Below are 19,201 nucleotides of genomic sequence, written 5' to 3' on the forward strand. Positions count from 1 at the left end.
CCCAAATCCCACCTTAAATTGTAGCTGCCATAATCCCATGTGTCATGGGAGGGACCCTGTGGGAAGTAATTGAATCATGGGGGCAGATTTTACCCATGCTATTCTCCTGATAGTGAATCAGTCTCACAAGATCTGATGGTTTTATAAAGGGCAGTTCCCCTGCAGAGTGTCTTGCCTGCCCCTGTGTAAGACGTGCCTTTGCTCCTCCTTCACCTTCCACCATGATTATAAGGCCTCCTGAGCCATGTGGAACTGTGAGTTCATTAAAACTCTTTTTCTTTATGAATTATCTAATCTCAAGTATTTCTTCATAGCAGTATGAAAATGGACTAATACACAGACTCTCTTTTTCAACCTTATCTGGACTCATAGAAACTGGGTCAACTTTGGTCAATGGCCAATCATCTGTGAACCTCAGACCTCAATTTCCTCCTTTACTAAATGAACTTGACAATGGTACAGGTGATTGTGAGGATTACAGGTGATTCTGAGGATTCAATGAGTGTACTTATCAGAGCATCTGACATATAATAGCTATTCTCCATATATGAAAAAAAATGAAAGAACAAAGAAAAAATTTAAAACATTATAATGAAATAATTCATACAGAGTAAATGGGAAAAAAATGATATCATTATTCAGATTTTTAACAACTCAGTTGAGTGTACTATGTCCTTCTCTAAGCATGCACATTTTTCTGGTGAATATTTTCCCGATCTCCAGCTTTTCAGGTGCTGTCTTCTTGGTCTTGATCAATGGGCCCTGGGTACCCATAGCCTTCCTCAAAGCTTATGAGACTTGGCAAACCACTGGCCTCCTTCTGTGTCAGGGGTTGGCACTGCCAAGCGCATCCTCTGATTGTGATCCTCAGGCCTTGGCAGCAGATGTACAGTTTTCTTGCTTTAATTAGGCTGAGATTCATTCTTACATGTGGCAGCTGCAAAGATATATTCTCTTTACAATTAGATGTTACAATACTTGTATTGCCTAAACCTTAATTTTAAGTACATTTTGGTGGCCCTTGTCCCTCCTTTGCCCCTTGGTTGCTTCAAGAGACAGCATATGGCCTAGTAATTCTTTAAAGCTCATTTTATGGGCCATTCTCAGGCACTTCCTGCTGGCCTCTGGAACAGAGCCTTGTTTGTGACTGCATTTTTGCTTATGCTCCTGCCAAATGCTTCCTCCAAAACCAGCAATAAAACCACAGGACCTGATAAGCCATGGCCATCAGAATGGTTTAATGAGAGCAACCTCAACAATCGAGGTCGTTAATAGCAACCATCACTGCAGGATTTGTATCCCGTGTGCAAGGGCAGGCTGGGCAGGTCACCTTTGTGGTCTATGAGAATATCTCCAAATATTATAGAATTTGAGACCATCTCAGAGAACGATCTCATTCTAAGCAATTTTCTTTTAAGCAAAAATGGATAAGACAAAAATAGAAACTGATGGTTCTCTCTGGCCTCTCCTTGTAGAAGAATAAATCTAGAGTTCTTAAAGGTCTTACAGAGCAAAGAAAATATTCATTGGATGCTTGTATGACTACCTAATTCAGTCACCCTTGCCTCAGAAAATGATCTGAATTAAATCTTGCTTCCAGCCAGCAGAAGGGTATTTGAAATACAGATTGGATCTGTACAATAGACCTTGTTCAAAGCATATTCACATAAGATGACACATAGTTTAAATAAGGCAGAATTATATCTTGTCTATGATCTATGTGCTATTAAACAGTTTTAAAATGTGAATTATTAATTAAAACCTGTGAACTAGTAACATTTTGGAATGACTGTTTTGATAGCTAACAGGACTTGTGTGACTTTTGAGAGGCGTTGATTTCCTTTCATGTCAGCTAATAGAAATCCCATTGTAATCATAAAAGGCACAGAGAAATTATGTCACAAGCGGATGCTGTTTAAGTGGAAGTGAACACAGAATATATTAAAGTATCAGTGTTCTTATCAACAGTGTGTTATAATGACTCCTGATTAACACTGAAAAGATGATTGATGTTCCTAGGACTGTGGAGCACTGACAATGTGACATTGAGAGAATTCAATCAAAAGCTTGTTAATTTCATAGACGCATTCAATTTCTCATTACTCCTTTGTGACAGTGTTTGTTTTTGTGACCATTACAATGTAGTCACAATTTAATGGGACCTTTCAAAAATAACAGTAAGAAAAAAACCCTTAAAATTGTCACCTATGATGATTATTACTAGAAACAGAAACAATGATTTCAATATATTAATTTTTCATTTTAAAATAAAGTTTATTAGGCTGATTTTTATTCAGGAGTCACATTTAAACTGATACAAACCAAAGTCATAAAGGACTCCCAAGTCAAGGCAATAGTTCACATCAACAGTGCCAACATATGTAGGCTGATTTAGTTTTTCCATGGCCAAAGAAGAAAGGAAGTATATTTGATGTAAATTCCTCTATGAGAAACATGGTAGGCATGCCAGCTTCTAAATTAGTATAGAGCTAATGACGACTGATTGAGAGCAGGTGGAGAAAGGGAAGCAGGTGTAGTTGAGGATCAGTAGAGTTTATCTTAGTCAAATACTTTTGTTATTAAAAGTATAGAAAATATAAGACTTTCTCAATTTACGTATCAGATCTGCTGAATCTATCTTATTGAACTCATACTTTACATGGATTGAAAAGCAATGCTTACAAAAAGAACACTGATATGGGAAGTAATGTAGTTAGCAGAGATAAACCGTGAATGTTTCAGATAAGATCATCTACCTCCAAAAATTTTTTTGGAACTAGAATGTGATATTTAGCTTGTATTTTTAGATTAGTCTATGTGAACTTTGTATCAGTCGGAGGAAAATGCATGGTTGGCCCTAACCACTTGGAATACCACAATCATGGTAATTACCACTACCAAGTAGTTATAATTACCAAGTAGTGGTAATTACCAATACTCCAGACTTTAGTCTAGATACTTTAAATTCATTATTTTATTTAATCCCCATTACAACCCTGCTAAAAATAGGTGTGTTTATTGCATCTTTTATCTTCCCAAATGACCACCCAATGCTCTCCCATCAGTTTGATTGAAAAATTTCAAACCACCATCAAAAACTTTCTCATCTAACCCAGCAAAAACTCTGCAGTCCATCTTATATAAGCACATATAAGTTTTGTTTTAATTTCTCTTTCCTTACAAAGGCCAATCCTTCCATGTGGGTTCTGATTATCACCCTTCAGGCTTTACAAGGACCTTATTTTATCTGTTTCCTGAATAATCAGTCTCTTTCTTTACTTGATCATTTATTTCAGCATAGTGGCCTCACCCTCCAAACCTTTTGGTATTCTTCCTAAATCTCACCTCTTATTCATAGCCAACTCTAAAGAGTTCTCATGACTGTGATCTCCATGTCCTTATCTGCTATCTACTATCTACTTCTCAATTAATATTGGCTTCTTCCCCAGACTCTACTGAAGCTTTTCTTGGCAAGATCACATATGACCAACATTGTTTTATCTTTAATGTTCATGTATTATTCCACCTCTAGCTTTTTACACAAACACTGTCTCTCTCTCATCTCTGTGGGTCCTCTACCTCTAAATATGGAGGTTTTCAAGCTTAGCTCCTAGACAATTGTCCACCAATTTGCTCATGCCAAAAGTTTAAGAGTCACCCCAGCAGGTTTACATTCATACCTATGACTTCAAATGTGGTGTATATGCTGATAAATCCAATTCTTAGCCCTAAGCTTGTTTTCCTGCAACTAGACAGTCCCATCTGGGGGTGATGGGAGACAGTGACAGATCATCAGGCATTAGATTATCACAAGGAGTGTGCAACCTAGATCCCTCACATGCGCAGTTCACAATAGGGTTTGTGTTCCTGTGAGAATCTAATGCCACTGCTGATCTAACAGGAGGCAGAGCTCAGGAGGTAATGTGAGTGAAGGGGAGTGGATGTAAATAAAATGAAGCTTTGTTTGCTTGCCTGCCACTCACCTCCTGCTGTATGGTTTAGGGGTTGGAGATCCCTGTTTTATAGTATTTGTAATATTGTCACTTAGATAGTTCATGGATAAAACAAATTTAATAGATCCAAAATGAAATTCTCGAATTCCTCTAAACAATACCAATAATTTGTTCCAATTAGACCACAGTAAGGTTGTTAAAAAAAATAAACAAAACTAAAAAAACTACAATATGTAATCTTTAGAAGACTTTAAAAGACAAAGAGAGATGTAAGTAAAGATGAGTAATCTCTACTTTCACATCTCCCAGCCATTTCTCTAAGATAACCAACGTGCATTTTTTTAAAAGTCCATTCTGTAACTTTATGCCAATTTAGTAAAAAACTTACATTAGTTTTTTACTGTTTTTCTTCCATAATAGGATAATGATGTATCAATATTTAGTGACTTTTTAAAGAACATGACATTAAGAATGTTCCAAGTCAAACCATTTAGATTTGATGTATTCTTTCTAATTTTCAATGACATGACATTCTATGCATGTTCCAGGTATGATTCAATGATGTGCACTGCTATATTATTAAATTATTTCCAATGCATTTTATTTGTATTTTAAATTTAAGCCAAATGTATTATACATACATAACCCACGATATCCTGCTTACTACTGCGCTTTCATTATGAAACTTTACCCATTATACACTAATAACACTGACTTCTATTCAATACCACAAAACTTCCCTACATTTTTTTAATCCAGAAATTTAATACTGTTTTTTTTCATTCTGGAAGCAATGCTTTCCCTGTACCTTACCATCATTGCATGGCTGTCTCTCATCTGTCAGATCAGTGCTCTCTTCTTTTCTTTTACAGGGTATCTTAGGGTAAAAAGTTAAACTGATGGGACAGAGACCCCAAAAACAAATGCCTCAAAACAAGATAGAAGTTTACTTATATGTAACAGAATGATCTGAAGTTGATGTTCCAGATTAGCTATGTTTCTGCTTCAGGTCCGCTCAAATACCCAGGTGAATGGTGGCTCTTTTGTGTTCAACAAGTGGCTTTCAAGACCTCCCATATCATTGGCAATTTGGCAATTTAGGTGGGTGTGGTGGTAGGTGGATCAGGAACATCAAAATTTGTGGAGATTTCCTCTCAAACATAGTAAGTGAAAGCTTCATTCATCATTTTTTCTTGCCATATTTAGCCGCAAAGAAGCCTGGGAAATGTGATCTCTGGTTAGACAAGCATGTTTGATCAACAAATCTACTATTATGGGAGACGGGAGAATAGATCTTGGTAGACAATTTCAGTCTACACTCAAGGACACTAACCACAATTTGTAAATGATGTATGTATTTCTTTTTAAAACAATATTCTGGTCTTCCTATTAGGTAGTAAACACTATAAGGGTAAAATACCTGCCTGTTTTATTGTTTTATTCACAAATAAACCTTCTCCCTTTAATACAACTTCTGTCTTTCAGTATGTCCCTTTTTTTTTTTTTTTTTTTCCTCTTTTTGAGACCAGTTCTAGCTCTGTCGTTCAGGCTGGAGTACAGTGGCACAATCTCGGCTCATTGCAACCTCCGCCTCCTGGGTTCAAGCAATTCTCATGCCTCAGCCTCCTGACACAGCTGGGATTACAGGCGTGTGCTACCATGCCTGGCTAATTTTTGTAATTTTAGTAGAGATGGGGTTTTGTCATATTGGCCAACCTGGTCTCAAACTCCTGGCCACAAGTAATTTGCTTGCCTCAGCCTCCCAAAGTGCTGGGATTACAGGAGTGAGCCACCACACCCGGACTAGGAGGTTAATTCATTAAATAACTAATTGAATGAATGAAAGGATTTTACAGGTAAAGAAACTGAGGCTCAAAGAACTTAACAATTTAGGAGAATGGGTGACCATTCTTCAGAAAGGTGGAAAGATTTATGCCTCAGATGGCTTAACAAGGTAGCTAGTAAGCACTCTTTCAACTCTGAATTTCTGTGATTCTGTTATGTAGGAAATCATCACATTCCAAATAAGATCATGAGACTGCTTTGTAAAGGAGTAAATCAAGAGAAAATTGAAAATATACTTTCTGACTCATTGGTTCTGTCACATAGAACGCTTTCCCTCACACCATTACATCCTAAATTCACATAGATGCCAACCACACTTTAAAATGGCAACCATTAATCTAAGATGCTGGAAGACTGCAGCAAACTTGTGATATACCTTTTTAAAATCACACCTTCCTTGGACAGACAAAGTAAATATGTGTTGGGCTTAACAGATTTCCTGCTAGGCTACACTGTCTGGAAGAATAAAAGCAAACAGATAGAGTATTGTCTTTATCACATACTGTGTTTAATTAAAAAGAAAGAAAGAAACACAAGATTTTGCAAGATAATAATAAGTGCAGTTAAATTGATTGTCAACTAACTCTTCTGGTCAGCAAAGTATGAGATTAATTCCCCTTCATAATAAAAATATTCTTGAGATTCTTCTTTAAAATATTTCTTCTGCAAAGTAACTAATTATAAATCCGCTTTTTTTTTGTTTTCCAAGATATTGAAGACTTTGAAACTAAAACAAGAAGCACAGTATCTGTCCGAGAAGGTCAAGGTGTGGTGCTTCTCTGTGGCCCACCGCCACATTTTGGAGGTATGATGGGGTGATTTGGGTCACATCATTAATGCCGTCACTTGGAGAGTGAGGTGAGCACATCAGGTCTTAGAGTCAATGATCACCTTTTATCAAATCAAAGAAACTGTGAATCTCGTCAAGTGCATTTACTGCAAACAAATAGTTCTATATCCAAATATTTTCTTTTTAAAATATTTGTTCAAGCAGCCACGCAGCAAATATGTCTTTAAAGAGATACAGCATGGCATTGTACGTAGTGTGAGTGCCAGGGCTTTGTAGAGAAACTGACCGCGGCTGTAATTTGGTGCTGTGACAGGCAAACTTCATGACAATGGGGCAATTTCTTTAACCCACTTTGAGGCTTGGTTTTCTCATCTATAAAATAGAGACATTAACTGGTTTGTTTGTTTGTTTAGTTTTGCTGTAAATGTTAAAGGAGCTAATAAGTGTAAATTGAGTAGTGTAATAACTAGTACTTTAGTAAGCAAAGGAAGTTAAGATTGTTACTACATTTTTATTTTGGGGCTCTATGGAGAAGCAAATTCCAACCAACACTCCTCTTGGCAATGTCACATTAATTATTGGAAGGATAGACCCCATTAACTGGAAGCAAATTCTGTATAGGACCAAATCCGAATGTCTCCTGGCAACGGTAAAAGTCAAGCAATAAATGCCAGCCTCTACTTTGGAAGACTCTGGATTGGTCAGTGGATTGGCCCGTTGTCAGGGATAGAAACTACTTACTGATTCGCATCCCCTTGGGAATGAATTTTCTCAAATTTCCATGATTTGGTAAATTTAGTCATGATTCTCAACCCACAGTGAACATGAAGGAGGTAGTGTGAAAACATCCATGGGGTCATTTGTTACAAACCAATATCACACTGATTATATTATAGAAAGCTTAATAACAGCAAGGACTTACACAGCACAGACCCAAGGACTTTAACATGTCTTAGAGTCTTAAATTTTCACAAAAACTTTTAAGAGATATATGAGTATAATTATTGTTTTACAGGCTCAGTACACTATAGAGAAGTAGAAAGATGTTAATTAACTGGTTTAAGGTCACACAGCTGACAGGCAATGAAGCCAGTATTAGAATCCAGGAAGTCTGGCTCCCAGACCCTCAGCTCTTAACTATCACTGCCCTTGTTATAGTTGATTTCCACTCTGGAATGGGAGAACTTTTAAAATGCATAGGACAGGTGTTTAAAAATAAAATTTAAGCAATTTACTTTTAATGTTAAGCCAAATATTATTTATGAGCCTTGAGAAACTTGAAAGCATTTTTCTATTATTATTTTTACACACCCTCATGAATTGCCATGACCAAAAGAAAAGAAAACTAATTCAAAGTTAACAATATCTTATTCAGTATTATTACAGAGTATTACAGCATTATATTCACCTGAAATGATAGGGAAGAGTTGCAATGCTTTTAATGCTATATTGAGATAAAATAATATTGTTTCAGAACACACAAAAATTGCTCAGGCTCTTTTGGTACTTATTTTTTAACCGTATAGAAAATTGTTTTCCAGCACCATAACACAAGATGACAAAATATGCAAAATCATATCAGTTTGTCTTGTCAGTCTATGTCATTTTATGCTCTTATGATATTATTCAAATATTCTTTACACTATTGAAGATTGTTTTCAACTTTGTTTAATCGCGAACAAAAGAAATGTAAAATATTTGTAAATGAATCAGTTCCATATGTAAAAAATTTTTTAAAATTAAAAGGCAGCCAGACAGGAGACGCTTGTCCTTGTTACCTTGTCACCTATCAACATTAAAGGATATGTTGATCTTTTAAAGCATGTGAGGTTCTCATTATAGTAGTGCCCGTGGGATCAATGCCATAAAATTAAGTCATAGATATACAAAAACTGCCTTAAATTAAGACCTTTGTAACTGAATAATCTTGCTGCATGGGAGTAATGGCAAATTGTCTAATACCAATTTTTTTTTTTTTTTTTTTTTTTTTTTGAGATGGCGTCTTGCTCTGCCTCCCAGGCTGGAGTGCAGTGGCTCGATCTTGGCTCACTGCAAACTCTGCCTCCTGGGTTCAGGCAATTCTCCTACCTCAGCCTCCCGAGTAGCTGGGATTACAGTTTTGCACCGCCATAGCCAGCTAATTTTTGTATTTTCAGTAGAGATGGGGTTTTGCCATGTTGGCCAGGCTGGTCTCAAACTCCTAACCTCAGGTGATCTGCCCACCTCGGCCTCCCAAAGTGCTGGGATTATAGGCATGAGCCATCGCGCCTGGTCCCAGATTTAATTTATGTTACAAGTAGCATCTCATCATAATTCCAAGCATATTTGTTGGCTGAATCCTGTTTCTTGCAGTTAAGGTCCCTGTTTCCTTGATGACTGGCTGTTAAGGTACACTCTCAACTTGTAGAGGCAGATGAATTTTTGGCCATGAGCATTTGTCCATTGTCAAACCCAGGAACAGAGAATCTCTCTCACATTAAGTCCCTTGAACACTTCAAATCTCTTTAGTCAGGAAGAGCCCCATCTCTTGTAAGGGCTCACCTGATATAGACCATGCCTACAAAAGCTGAAGTCAGTTTCTTTAAATCAACCTGTGCTATCTAATCTTATCTAATCATGGGCGTGATCTCTCATCCTGTTACAAGTCACACTCACACTCAAATGAAGAGAATTATACAAAGGCATGGGTCGTTGAAGGTCATCTTGGAATTTTGCCCTACAATATGCTTCTCAAATATTATTTCTTCTGTTTCCAATCTCCCTAAAGGCTCTATATTTCCTACCACACATGGCTCTCACAGAGCAATGTCCTAGAAATATATTAATGGGGGCGGACGGAGTTAACAGAGCACTGTAAAGTAAATGTTGGCATGGCCAAATTATTTTTTAAATCTCATGTGTAAATATTAAAAAAGCTTCTCATAAAGAAAAGTGCCACAGAATCCCCAGAGATAGAAGGTCATAACGGCTGATTTTTTTAAATTTTTATTTAATTATTTTTTTGATATGGAATCTTCTTCTGTTGCCTAAGCTGGAGTGCAGTGGCCCGAACTCCGCTCACCACTACCTCCGCTTCCCAGGTTCAAGCGATTCTCCTGCCTCAGCTTCCGAAGTAGCTGGAACTACAGGCGTGTGCCACCACGAACAACTATTTTTTTTTTGGATTTTTAGTAGAGATGGGGTTTCACTTCTGACCTCATGATCTGCCTGCCTCGGCCTCCCAACGTGCTGGGATTACAGGCGTAAGCCACCGAGCCCAGCCAAGACTGAAATTTTTACATCAAATTTTTGATAATTTAATTCTGTTGTCTTTTTCAACATAAACAGTCAGCAAGAATGAGTCTCACAGGGAGTTCCGCAACAAGGGAGAAATCACGTTAAACTTGATATTACCAGAATATCCTGAATTCTTTATGCTTTCTTTTTAGTGTATTCACATAAATTATAGAAAAAAATTTTTTTAACAAGGCAGGCTTGTCAAATATATTTTAGTGTGATATGTGTGTGTGTGTGTGTGTATACACACACACACACACACGCGTATAACTTTATAGAACAGTAAGAAAACGTACCAACGTGGCTAAATTTTATAAATTTACCCAGCAAAGAATGGCTCCACAAAACAGAAAAGTGTCTAGTGGGCTTTTCCATGTAAATGATTGGCCACAACCCCATGAAACAGAGTAATCAACATAAACCAAATAAACAGGTACTTTTATAGAGCTGTCCTTTCTTCTGCATAAACAAACAGAGACCTGACTCCTGCATAGGCCTTCTGTGAATGCTTTCTACCCAGTTTTGAAGCATAAACGCAAATGTGCTGCTCCTCTAGAAAGAAAGGGTTTTACACGGAAAGGTTATTTTAGCAGAGAAGGCATCATAGTGAAAAAGAAAAAGAACCTAGGCAATAATGCCAGGACACAGTTCAAGACACTCTATTTTATCATTTCAAAATGTGGAAGCAGAATAGGCACCATTCTCTGTAATCTGAGTGGAAGAGTATATTTCTCTTTTAATCCTATTCCCTAATCAGAGATGGGTTTTGTGATTGTAACTGAATCTCTGTCCTTTGGACCAGACTCAGCCCTTGTTCCCATCTTTCCAAAAAATCTTATCTGTAAAATATTTCCGAGAAATGTAGGTTTCACGAAATTTTGTAATGACAGCACAGAGAGGACTACAAGGCACATCTGATTACAAAACTTCACTGAGATTCCTGTTAGACATCTCCTTCGTTCCTCCTAAACGCTCTCACTGGTAGGCTATGACTTCCTACATCTTCCCAACAATCTCCAACAATTCCCTTGATTATCTGTTATAATTCTTCTCCATTTGGACACCTATCTCAGAAAAATTCAATACTCCTTTAGCTTCTCAGTGCTTGGCAGAACGAAATTTAGTAGTTGGCCAAACAAAAATATTTTATTTCTTCCACTATGTCCCTGCAGGGTTCCAAGGTCATCCCTTGGTTCATGCAACAGAAAGAGGCAACACACAACTCTTTTATTTTATTTTTTCTTTTTTTTGAGAGGGAGTCTCGCCCTGTTGCCCCGGCTGGAGTGCAGTGATACCATCTTGGCTCACTGCAACCTCCGCCTCCCAGGTTCAAGTGATTCTCCTGCCTCAGCCTCCTGTGTAGCTGGGACTACAGGTGCATGCCATCACACCTGGCTAATTTTTTATGTTTTTTTAGTGAGACGGAGTGGGTCTCCAACTCCTGGCCTCATGTGATCCGCCTGCCTCGGCCTCCCAAAGTGCTGGGATTATGGGTGTGAGCCACTGCGCCCAGCCGACAAAACTTATTTTATATTTATTTTATTTATTTATGGGGCATAGGATGCCACTGTGCCTTTGGCTGAACTTTGAGCTGTATGCAGAAAGGTCTTTCCACCATGGATTCTCACTCACCTCAAAAGTGAGCTTTTGTTAAGTTTCAGTCACTCGTCACAAAAAGTCTGCACAAACTATTTGCAACAGAGCTGAAGGCAGAATTTCCTTTAAATTTTGGAATAGACATAACGCCCTTGAAACCAAAACTGAAGGAGGAATATGAAAACAAGTAGTCAATAAACTTTCATGGGCCCAGTGAGTTAGTCCAGCCTCATAGGAAATTTTATTTAAAAATGACAGAATGAAGCAACGATACATATTGTCTACAATAATTAAAACCTCCTTCACTATGTAGTAATAGTTTCACTTTATCCAAAGTAAAGAACACTCTTTCCCTTTATTCGATGGATATGAAACTCTCAGCTGGGCACAGTGGCTCACACCTGTAATCCCAGCACTTTGGGAGGCCAAGGCGGGAAGATCACCTGAGGTCAGGAGTTCGAGACCAGCCTGGCCAACATGGTGAAACTCCATCTCTCCTAAAAATACAAAAATTAGCCAGGTGTGGTGGCGTGTGCCTGTAATCCCAAGCACTCGGGGGGCTGAGGCAGGAGAATCACTTGACCCCAGGAGGTGGAGGTTGCAGTGAGCCAGGATCACGCCATTGCACTCCAGCCTGGGGGACAAGAGTGAGACTTCGTCTCAAAAAACAAACGAACAAACAAAAAAGAAACTCTAAATCCTGAGCTCATAAAAATTATAAGTTTAAAATTTGATTTAGAGGAAATGTTCCATTCCCTCCTCAGATCCAACTTTCAGGTTGGTAGAACAATTGAATTAATGCCAGAAGTTTGGATCATCTATGTCTGTAGCAGGAAGATAGCACTACTGTCTGAGCCCGCTGTTTGTATTTGCATCAATAAAGACGTTGACAATTCCACTTAAATTAAAAGTCATTCCTAGCAAAGGCTCAAAATTGTGTTATAGAATAAAGAGGAAAATTATGTAGAGAAAAAAGCGCTAAAATTTAATATGCTCTTCCTCCAGTTGGTGCGTTTGCTGTTTCTGGAGTAAATGAAAGTGCTTTTGTCTTAGTGGGTAGGTCAAAATGGCAGTGGACATGTTACTCTGAGGCCCTTTGAATGTGTAAAAGGCAGACAGGCCCAATAGTCCCTGTTGGTATAATAATAATAGTAACGATAATAACCATATTATTGAACTTGTACACTGAGTATTCACTTAACAAATATTTATTGTGTAGTTACTAAGTGCCACTCGTTTTTCCGCATTTTAGTGATAAAGTGGAGAGGAGAGACCAAGTTTTTAGTTCCATGAATCTTATAATAAACAAATGTAAAGCATGACAGGTGGTAATAAAAGCCAGAAGAAAAATAAAAGGGGATAGGAAATAGTAGATGTTGCTATTGTATATTCTAAGGTAAAAGAAGGTTGCACTGCCATTTGAGCAGAGAACTAAAGAAGTGAGGAAGTGAGACATATTAAGTAAAGGTAGTTCAGGTGGAGGAAAGAGCATGTGCAAAGAATCTGCAGGGAAACCATGTCCAGCGTGTTGGGAGAATGGCACTGAGGTCAGCACAGGTGAAGTAAAATGAGCAAACAGGAGAGTATATGAGGACACACAGCCTTACTTTCAGACATTTTAGGTACTTTGCCTTTTCCTGTGAGTGAGATGAAAATTCACTGGGTTATATTCAGAACAGTGACATGCTTTCTCTGACTTTCATTTTTAAAAACTTACTCTGGATAGTAGACCACAGAGGGGCAAGAACATAAGCAGTTAAAAAGTGATTGTGTTAATTCATGAGATATAATGGTGACTTGGACCAGGTGGATTGCTGTAGACAAGTAGACAATTACCAATCTTCCGTATGTACCAAAATAATTTCCTGAAAGACTGAATGTGGGTTATAAGAGAAAGAGAAGGGTAAAAGAGAACTCCAAGAATTTGGGACAGACCAACTGGAACATGGAGTATCATTTATTGGGGTGGAGTTGATGAAGGGGGAGCAGGTTTAGGGATGGAGTAAATCAGGAATTTGTTTTAGGAGATGTTAATGTTCAGATACCAATCAGATACAAGGGTGAAAATTTCCAGCAGGCAGCTGGATTACCTGTTTAGCGCAAAAGATCTGGTTTGAAGAGCTAAATTTGGAACTCACCTTATATAAGTAATATTTAATACTACATAATTGGATAAGATAATGAATACTTACTGTGTACTAGGCATTCAACTCAGCATTTGCCATACCTCAACTCATTTAACATTTTCAGGAAAGATATGTCAATTTTACAAATTGAGTATTGTGTTAAAATTGTTAGTGTTAACTAACAACTATAGTTAACTGAACTAAACTAATAACATAACTTGACCAAGATCTTGTCTCTGGAATTCTAAAGATCCTGTCTAAACACCAGTGCATTTATTCCACTGCCTAATTTTCTCTGGCATAATCTGGTCTAGAAGAGACACTTAAAAGTTGTTGAATAGTACAAGGAGATAGCAAGAGTTCTTTACTGGAGACTGTGTAAACAACCCACGGAGAGGTCGACTGATTTACCTAAAATTAGTGTACACTGTTAGAACCAGGAAGCTCATGGCTTTTCCCACTCTTCATAGCTGGCCAAAGTTAGCCCTCTAGGAAGTTTATTTCTTTAAGTCCCATGTTTGTACATTCCTTCCCTCCACTTTCAGACTCCATTCACTCTTAGAAAGACTGTTTTCGTTGCTTTCCAGCACATCAAACAGAATTCTCCTGTTGCAGCCTGTTACCATTTGTAGAAGCCAGGGTTTTCCAACACTGGTACACTTTGTGGCAGTAGGGCCAGATGTCGGGGAGATAGGGAGTAATTCTTTCTTTCTTTTTATGTTATCATACTTTAAGTTCTGGGGCACATGTGGAGAAGGTGCAGGTTTGTTACATAGGTATACATGTGCCATGGTGGTTTGCTGCACCCATCAACCTGTCATCTACATTAGGTTTTTCTCCTAATGCTGTACCATCCCTAGGCCCTCAACCCCCAACAGGCCCCGGTATGTGATGCGCCCCTCCCTGTGTCCATGTGTTCTCATTGTTCAACTCCCACTTATGAGTGAGAACATGTGGTGTTTGGTTTTCTGTTCTTGTGTTAGTTTGCTGAAAATGATGGTTTCGAGCTTCATCCATGTCCCTGCAAAGGACATGAACTCATCCCTTTTTTATGGTATAGTATTCCATAGTGTATATGTGCCACATTTTAAAGAAAATGTGGCAATCTATCATTGATTGATAGGCATAATATCCAGTCTATCACTGATGGGCATTTGGGTTGGTTCCAAGTCTTTGCTATTACGATATTAACCTTAAAGGTAAACAGGCTAAACGTCCCAATTAAAAGACACAGACTGGCAAATTGGATAAAGAGTCAAGACTCATCCGTGTGCTGTATTCACCATATATTTGTATCCTATGACTTACTCGGTCTCCCTTAGAATTGGAGGTTTCCCAGCAATTCACTGAGAAACTGGCTATGAGATAAGAGTCCGGTAGGACTGGTTTTGCAAAGTACAGGTCAAAAAGACCCCACCGATAAAATGAGATGTGGTAAAGAAGCCAATCAAAACCCACCAAAACCAAGATAGTGAAAAAAGCTATCTCTAATCATCCACACTGCTCATTATAAGCTAATTATAATGCATTAACATGCTAAGAGACACTCCCACCAGTGCCATGACAGTTTACAAATGCCATGGCAACTTCCAGAAGCTACCCAATATGGTCTAAAAGTGGGAGCCTTCAGTCCTGGGAATTCTCCTCCTCTTTCCTGGGAATCTAATGAATATTCCGCCCCATGTTTAGCATATGAGCAAGGAATAACCACAGAAATATCCAGCAAGCAGCCCTTTGGGCTGCCATGCCTATGGAGTAGCCACTCTCATTCCTTTACTTTCTTAATAAACTTGCTTTCACTTTACACTGTTGACTTGCTCTTGAATCCCTTCATGTGAGAAGCCAAGAACTCATGTGGCCTCCCAGGCTGAACCCCAGTGTTGGGGTTTGCCTTGAGACAGCTGTGTTTTCATTCCTTCTCCAAGTAGTTTTGGCCAATGTACAACCAGTTCTATAGTTATTTGGAACTTAGCAATATTAGGAACCCATGAGACCTTTATTTAACTGTCATTCGTAGGCCATAAAGACCACCATCTCCTTGATTCCAAACAGTAGGTGTGTAAATCAGAAGGGATCCAATAAAATCCAGGTGATCAAGCAGTAATTGTGGAATGACTGGGAATTCAAAGAGGAGTGGATTTTAAAGGTGTTAGGCACTTTTCTGTGTTACATCATAAACTTCCTCGGCCCTAATATCAATGACTTCAGTCCAGAAAAGGAATTATTCTTCCTGGATTAGGTTTTTGCCACTGAGCTAGCATAACCATGATTTACCACCCAAGAGTCAGTCACATTTAACCCTGGAGCACTACACAAGATTTGCAGTAAAGTACATACATTCTGGAATATTCCAAAGGGGGGATTTACCCAGCAAATCTGAACACTATACTTCAAGTTCTTTATTCTGCTCATTTATTTTCTGCCTCAGGAAACATGCTACCAGTTTTGAGATCTGTTCTACAGTGCCAATAGAAGTTCTCAGTGTCAATGTTTATCATGATGGTTCTCTTTCACATGACATATTTTTCATCTAATAAAAATTACATGCTATATAATGGGTATAATTGCATATATCTTTCTTGTTTGTATTTTAAATATTACAGTACAAGATATAGGGCTGTAAAAGATGTCAAAACATAATCATGCTCTGGGGAAAATAGAATTTGTTGTATGCTTGAGAGAGCAGCAGATAGAGTCTTCAATCGCTTACTGCAGATCTGCCGTTTCTAATAATAATAAAATTGTAGAGGATGGTGTCATTGTGAAACTACAAAAAATGCTTCAGGAAGGACCAATTATCATTCAACTCTAATGCTACTGCTGAATCATCACAGGAAAAATGCATCACAACCATTAATAACCGATAAATGTCATACATGGTGGAGAAAATATTTAAAAATTCAATGGTTTCAACCTAAGTGGATCATGAATTATACATTTAATTAAGAAAAGCCAAATGGGAAGGTTTTTAAACTTCCAATTTGGAAGGTTTTTTTTTTTTCTTTCCCCATTAAAAGATATACAAATTAAGCACAGCAGTGGCTGATGCTGGAACAAAACAGATAAAAGCCCCCAGTGCACGCTGGCTGTTCAGATGAATGGGAAGAGCCAGCCCATGGGGAGAAGGGAGCAGGGCAGGGTGAGAAATACTATGACAGCAAAGACTTGCAGCTTTACATCTTCACCAATTCAGAGGGCACAAAAGGGCGCCTTGATTGTACTCCCAGAGCTGCTGCTACATCTATTCCCCTCTGCTTCTTCACTTGTAAAAATGAAGAGTAGGGCTGGCAGGTCTCACAAATCCCTGCCATCCCAGACATTTTATGAATTTATAAACTAAGAAATAGCCTTTTCTCCAGACTCCAACACACCACTCAAACGCCAATGTACAAGTTGGTCCACCATTAAAAATTCAGGTGTTTCCCTTCCCGGTGTGATTATGCAGAGGAGACAGAGTTTTATCATTTTTATCAATGATTTCCAAAGTGTAGCTCCAGATCCCCCAGTGTTATTGTCACCTGGGAGCTTGTTAGCAACACAGATTTTCTGACTCCTCCTCAGACTTACTGAATCACAAAGTCTGAGGGTGGAGCCCAGCGGCTTGTGGTTTAGCAAGTCTTTCAAGGGGTTCTGATACATGAAGTTTTAGAATCTCTGCTTCAGAGATGCCCATTTAAGAGGGAAAATTTACTTCTACAAGTTTTTATATCAGTTCTACTCCCTGATAATATCACCAATAAGTACTTTACAGTAATTGCAAATGACAGTTTAACTAATTAATCTATGAAGTTCTTAGAAATTGGACACAGGACAGGCAATGTTAATGGGGGAGGGAATGGACAGTGAGGAACATTTGTCTTAGAATGTGAGTAAGGTTGGTTACTTGTGGAGCTTGGGAGTTTTAAAGGAAGGTTAAAGGTGAGGAGGAAGAGTCAAGGAGAGGAAATGAACATAGAAAAAGAGGATCAATTGTAAAGATATTGAAAAGTAGAAAGCTATTGTTATGGGAAAGGGGTTCAGATCCAGACTCCAAGAGAGGGTTCTTGGATCTTGCACAAGAAAGAATGCAGGGCGTTTTCATAGAGCAAACTGAAAGTAAGTTTATTAGGAAAGTAAAGGAATAAAAGAATGGCTACTCCATAGACATAGCAGCCCTGAGGGCTGCTGGTTTTCCATTTGTATGGTTATTTCTTGATTATATGCTAAATAATCATTATATACCTCCCCTTTTTAGACCATATACGGTAACTTTCTGATGCTACCATGGCATTTATAAATTGTTGTGGCACTAATGGGAGTGTAGCAGTGAGGTCACTCTCATTGCTATCTTGGTGTTGGTGGGTTTCAGCCGGCTTCTTTACTGAAACTGTTTTATCAATAAGGTCTTTATGATCTGTATCTTGTACTGACCTCGTATCCCATCCTGTGACTTAAAATGCCTTAACTTCCTGCAAATGCAGCCCAGTAGGTTTCAGATTCATTTACACAGTCCCTATTCAAGATGGAGTTGCTCTGGTTCAAACGCCTGTGACACTATTATTAGGGAAAGAGCAAAGATTTGGCATGTGAAGAATCTAGGTTCAAGCCCTACTCCTCCCACACGTTATGAATACAATTTTGGGAAATTACCTTTGCACTTAGTTCTTGCACCCTTTCTGTATAACGGGCTTATTAGCAATATTTTTTTGCCTCATAAAGCAATTGCTGGCGTGATGAAATGCAAGTTTTTTTTCTGAATTTATTATTAATCTTTATGTAATCTTCCCTATTTCTGGACTAGATTCTTCCAGCAGCTTCTAAATATCCCACTATTAAAGAAGGACACACCACATGTAGGAATAGATTGGAAAGTTTTAGCAGCTAAGGTAAAAATGAATTCACCAAGGGAGAGAGGAAAATTACAGTCTCAGGTCCCAAGATTACAGGTTGAAGAATACAAAGATTTCTTGGGCACTAGCGGCAACCTGTAATTTTTGTTAAGTGAAAGGGGTGACATTGGATTTCAGAGAGCTAAAGCGTATTTCTCTCCACAAATAGGCATTGAATAAGGATCCGTAAGCTGAGACATGGCCCTGGGAATTTGCTCAAGATTGTCTTTATTTCACAAAAAGGTTCAAAAGATGAGGAGTCAATGACAACAGGGGAATCTGAACTACATTTTTTCCCTCCTCTTTATATTGAAGAAAAATTTACTATCTAGATGATTCTGGTTTCAAACAAAATCCCTTTGAGCATCTCTTTGGTGGAGACAGCAACAGGCTTAGAAGTGAGGCAGCAAAGAACGTCAGTAAAGAAACTTTGAAGCAAGAGACCACATGGAATGATGAAAGACTCCAATAGGGACTTGCAAAAGAAAATAAAGACTCAATACATGAGAACAGCACAAGAATCTCAAAGCATTTTTCAAAAATTAAAAGCAAATTGCATTTATGCATACTTGATCCAAAAGCATAGACTCGTAGGGAGATCAAAGGAATGTTGAGGGTGGAGTAAACCATTCATAGAAGCTTAGGTTTAATCCCCATCCATTGTCAAAATAATCTTTTTTTGCAACTTCCCAAGTAGTATTCATCCACACTCGGCTTGATCATGTCTAATGATAAAGAGCTCACAAC

At 38.3% G+C, this 19,201-nt stretch overlaps 1 protein-coding gene across 1 annotated transcript in view; it reads left to right on the forward strand.

The window, feature by feature from the left end:
- Positions 1 to 19,201, forward strand: part of CNTN6 (contactin 6) — a 307,019-nt gene that overhangs the window by 179,651 nt on the left and 108,167 nt on the right. Inside the window, exon 5 of the mRNA XM_028844371.2 lies at positions 6,508 to 6,603. Within this exon, the coding sequence (XP_028700204.1) occupies positions 6,508 to 6,603 (96 nt within the window). The remainder of the gene's footprint in view (positions 1 to 6,507; positions 6,604 to 19,201) is intronic.

This window comes from Macaca mulatta, chromosome 2 (assembly GCF_049350105.2).
Source record: "Macaca mulatta isolate MMU2019108-1 chromosome 2, T2T-MMU8v2.0, whole genome shotgun sequence".
NCBI lineage: Eukaryota > Metazoa > Chordata > Mammalia > Primates > Cercopithecidae > Macaca > Macaca mulatta.